Raw genomic sequence first — 4,681 nt, forward strand, 5'->3', positions numbered from 1 at the left:
CGTCACGCGCCGGGGCCACCGTGATCGGGGCGACGGTTGAGAACATGGCCGCTGGGCACCTTTTCGTGCGGCTTGTGGTGTATTGTCAACAGCCTTCGAGTGAAAGCATGCACAGCGCACAATGCAGTTTGATGCTACACGGGCTATTTCCTTGGGGAAGAAGCAATTTTTTCCGCGAAGCTGTTTATCTTTAGCCCCCGTATGCATCCCCCGCATGTGTTTTCATGGGGGTACCACGGCCGGCTTACGGCCATATCATGGTATATGTGCGTATGGTAGCAAAGGTGCCATATAAGCCCATACGTCCTGCAATGGCGGCTTTGGAGGCACGGCAACGTCATCTACATGTCGCGGCGCTAACTTCTCGGCGGAAAAACAAAAACATCACCATTTGACGTTCGAGGCTTGTTGCATCTATAGTGGTCTACTGCGCCAGCTCACATCACATCGCTATGGCATCGCGTATACTGAGCACACAATACAAATGAAGCGTAGTAAGTGAGAACATTCGCCACAACATCGCGTCACAATCCAACCTGAATACACCCATCTATATTTATAGACCTGGTTTATAACGGCACCCATTACACCGGTGAGCCTTGAGAGTTTTGCATGAAGTCAGAGAAATGGGTTCACGCAGATTTTGAACGAAGTAGCATATCCATGGGGTCTTAGTACCAACAAACACCAGTTATTTCGATGTTAAGATAAAATCAACATTACATTGAAATGATTCAGAAAAATAATACTTCAATCTTCACTAACACAGCACGCGTGCCACTTGTAGCTTTCCTCTGGTACTGATGACACAGGTAAAACATAATATTCAGTGAAAAGACAGTTCAAAAATAAGGTTACTGATCAAATCTTACAAGGTTAACACCATATATATTGATATTACTTGCTATGGCTACGCATGAGAGAGTTTTAACGACATTAGGGTGTTAAATACCGTAATATAATCTCGTCATATCTCAGCACGCTCGCCACGAGCGTACTTCAGAAAGCCGTCGCAGTTTCGTGTTCATAATCATTCCTGGATGGATGCAAACAGCCTGTGACTTCACATTTTCCCATTATAATTTCATTGTCTGTACTTTTTGAAATGTTTCCATTAGGACGTATTTAATGCATAATTTTGAGCAACTAGTGTTTCGCACCGCGAGATGTGTTCACGGTTCAATCGCACGACCACGATTGATGTCGCTGCTCACTGGCTTAGAGCCGTAGTTCAGCCTGGCCTTCGCGACCACTTGAATTGACCTTGGCCATATCACGGAGCGTGGACAGAAATGCGCGAGCCGATCCCCAAGATTGTGCAATACCGGGCCGACGCGCGACGGAGTTGAAGCAGGCTTTGAAGCACTCTGCCAACATCAAAAAATAAGTTTATTATCTTGGGTCTCTATAGAACCAGATAAGTTCGGCGTTGTAAGAGAAGCACTAAAAACAATTAGAAAGTGCTCTTAGTGTAGCAAGTTGGCCTTCACGCACTTTATTTGTTTTAAATCCTGTTTGACGAGTAATGAGAGGGGGAGCAAGTGTGGCGACAGCGCCTGTGCACGTGGCCTGTACTTCTGGGGTTAAAACCTCACGCGCGTCGGAGCAGCCGTTGCGGCAGACGCTTGGGAGGTACGGTGACCGCGGCGGCGCTTGTGTCGGCGTAGTGTGGCGCCGTATGAAAAATACGTATCATTTCATAATGTATGCAGCCGAAAGAACTTCGCTGGTAATCCGTCCCCATGTGAATGCTGCGGCCCCATGAATTTTTCCACCGGAACCACACTTTGTGCGACTTTGGTCCAAATTGGAAACAATGCTTGCTGCTGAACAGTTTATACTGAATATTTAATAGCTCCTTGAGCGTGCATTCGTGTACTGGTCGCGCAATTCTACGTAAAAAGCTAAAGAATTCAGTTATACATAACTAAGTAATGTCAGCCATCGGGCTAGTTGCTCGTTGTAGGTTAGCGCAGGTGTATACCGTTTCCCTCCAGTCTCGTCCATTGTTTTAATACTACAAAGGTATACCATAGATACAGGCACGACAACAGCAAGAATAACGTTTTCTTTGTATTTTTATTAATGACACTTGAAGCACATAGCGCACATCAAGCCTGTCGAAGAGTCGCGCAAACGCAAACCACAACAATAACCTCCACCCGGTTATAAAGTTACTCGTTATTACATGAATTCGACATTTACATATAGCTTCCCGTCGAGTATGTAATGGCCTTGTTCTATCTCCTCCTTTGATAGATTTTCGAACGGTATGCCGCTATTACGTCCGCCTGGTCCTGGTTTCCGATAGTAAGTGTCGACGTAATTTAGAACTATCGGAAGCCGGATGTCCTTCCTTTCGTCTCTGAGATGCGGTATGATCAATGTGACACGCTTTGCGAAAGGCCAATCTACGTAGTCGTCCCAAGGACCGCTGCACAAAATCAGCAGGAAATTATAATCATAGCTATCATGTCTACACGACACACGAAAAGTGTAGCCTTGCAGCGTGCATAGTTCGCCTTCTAGGCTACCACGCGGGAAACTCAGTTCACCAAGCTTGTACAATGTTATTGCGCTACCCCGACCGCTGGCAGCACGGTGCGGTACGAATGGAACCGCGTTGAAAGCGCTTGCGGGTAACAAACAGGCACCGTAAGTCGTCGATTTCCTTCGCCACAGATATCAGCTGAGCCTCCAAGCGCGCGGCGCGCTCTGCTAGGGAGTTGACGTCGTTGACGATAGCGTCTTTTACCGTTTCTTCTTTGGAGACGAATTCACGCAGCTTCTCGAGGTCTTGCTTCAATCGCGCAGTCTCTTCGACGGCAACCAAAGCGTTCGTCCCACTCACGACTCGGGTCATGGAAGTCGCCGAGTCGCAGCACGTCCGGCTGTGGCTCACTGCCTCGTTTCGGCACAACCGTCCACCGCACTTCGAGCACTCGACTGCGTCGCATTCGCAGGTGAGTAAGTGTTCCCCGAGCTCACTCAGCTTGCCCGTGAAGGTGCAGTTGGCGGCGGCGTTGAGGCAACGGACGAGAAGCTGCTCCAGTTCAGACTGCTCGAATTTGAAAGGCACGACGCTGGATGTCGTGACAGTGCGGCCATCCAGAGGGCAGGAACCCGCCGCTTTTACCTGGCGGCCACAGGGGCCGTCGCACACGACGTGGCAGCAGGGAAGAAGCTGAGAGCTGGACGGTACGAGGCCGCAGATGCTGCACACTCGAATGGCGGGCAGCGGCTCGGCGAAGGTGATGCGTCGCCGCTCGAGGAACCCTCCGAAACCAGTCAACGTGTACGTCGCGTCAGTCATTTTCGAAATGCGACTGAGCTGACGATACGCTCGCTTAGAATCGAGCAGCAAACAGTCTGCTGTCGTCAAGAGATGTCCTCTTGAGCGGCCCCAGGCAAGGAGCGCACCGTTCGAACAAGTGGCGCCGGTGGAAATAAGGTAGTAATGCTGGACGCGCGACGTCTTGCGGGCGAAAACCGGTACGCGCTGCACGCATTGGATTGGATTGGATTGGATTGGATTTATTGGCCTCGCCCTTTGTAACGGGTGGGCATCGCCGTGAAAAAGTAGCGACGCCCTGGCCTTAGTAGTTAACAAATATAAGCTGCATGCACACATACGCAGAGTCACAAACGCATTCACACACACTGTCAATATCAATATCAAGCACACGCAAAGTTTGGCCGTTAATGTGCGCGCACTATGGCCCACCACTCCCGCAGCCGACTCTTGGTTGTGGCCACCTGGTTGACTTGGTCACCGCCAGCTGGAATGCGGGGGGAGAAGCCGAGCGCTAGCGGTAGCGTGGTGCCATCTATGGGCGCTGGTGTGAGGCTCGCGCAGTGCAGGACCAAATGTTCAATTGTCTCCTGGTCCGCACAGCACAGTCTGCACATGACGCTTCCCACGTTGTCATCATAGCGCCGGCGGTAAACCAGAGTTCTAAGAGCTCCGGCCCGTGCCTCGAAGAGGAGGCTGCTGGCTACACTGTTGTCGTAGAGGGGTTCCACACGGATCTCTTGCTTGTGTTCCCTATAGAGCTTCAGTGTGGACTTCCCCTCCATGTCTCGCCGCCAAGTGTCCACCTCCGTCTGTCGCACCAGGGTCTCGACTGCTTTAGCCCACTTTCGTTCGGTCTCCTCCTGCACAGGGCTCGCGAAGAAGCCGTATTTTTTGGATAGCTGCTGCAGCCTTTTTGTCCACCTGGTGCGGACGCCATTGCGGTGTATGTAATCGAACATACGCCGTGCCCAGCGGTGTGGCTGCATCAGGCGCAACCTGCCCTCGTACGCCAGCTTGCTGCGTGCCTCGCGCGCTTCAAAACAGGACCAACCGAGGTCACCCTGGATTGCCTCGTTTGCCACGTTGCCATGGCAGCCCGGAGCCAGTCTCCCTACAGCGCGCTGGCTGCGTTCCAGCCATTCTCGGGTTTGCGCTGTGGGGCATACAACCGCATTGGCAAATGTCAGTGCAGGCACGTGGACGGTTTTCCACAGTTCTCGCACCATAGTGAAGCGATTGAATCCCCACAGGCACTTTCTCCGGAGTATTTGGCTGGCCCGCTGGGATGCTCCTCTCAATAACAAGGCCTTCGAGATTTGTGCAGCGCGCATTGCGTAATCTCAGTGGCCACATCATCATTATCATCATCAGCCTATTTTTATGTCC

At 51.3% G+C, this 4,681-nt stretch overlaps 1 protein-coding gene across 1 annotated transcript; it reads right to left on the minus strand.

The window, feature by feature from the left end:
* Positions 1-2,578: 2,578 nt before the first annotated feature.
* LOC119431468 (TNF receptor-associated factor 6-A) lies at positions 2,579-3,313 on the minus strand. The gene has a single exon (XM_037698951.1). It carries the CDS (start codon positions 3,311-3,313, stop codon positions 2,579-2,581), a length of 735 nt encoding a protein of 244 aa, XP_037554879.1.
* Positions 3,314-4,681: the final 1,368 nt, after the last annotated feature.

The sequence above is a fragment of the Dermacentor silvarum genome, chromosome 10, assembly GCF_013339745.2.
Source record: "Dermacentor silvarum isolate Dsil-2018 chromosome 10, BIME_Dsil_1.4, whole genome shotgun sequence".
NCBI classification, from domain to species: Eukaryota; Metazoa; Arthropoda; class Arachnida; order Ixodida; family Ixodidae; genus Dermacentor; species Dermacentor silvarum.

Bases quoted from the DNA above. Each gene is read 5' to 3' on its own strand.
- LOC119431468 (XM_037698951.1), bottom strand. From the start codon at position 3,313: ATGACTGACGCGACGTACACGTTGACTGGTTTCGGAGGGTTCCTCGAG.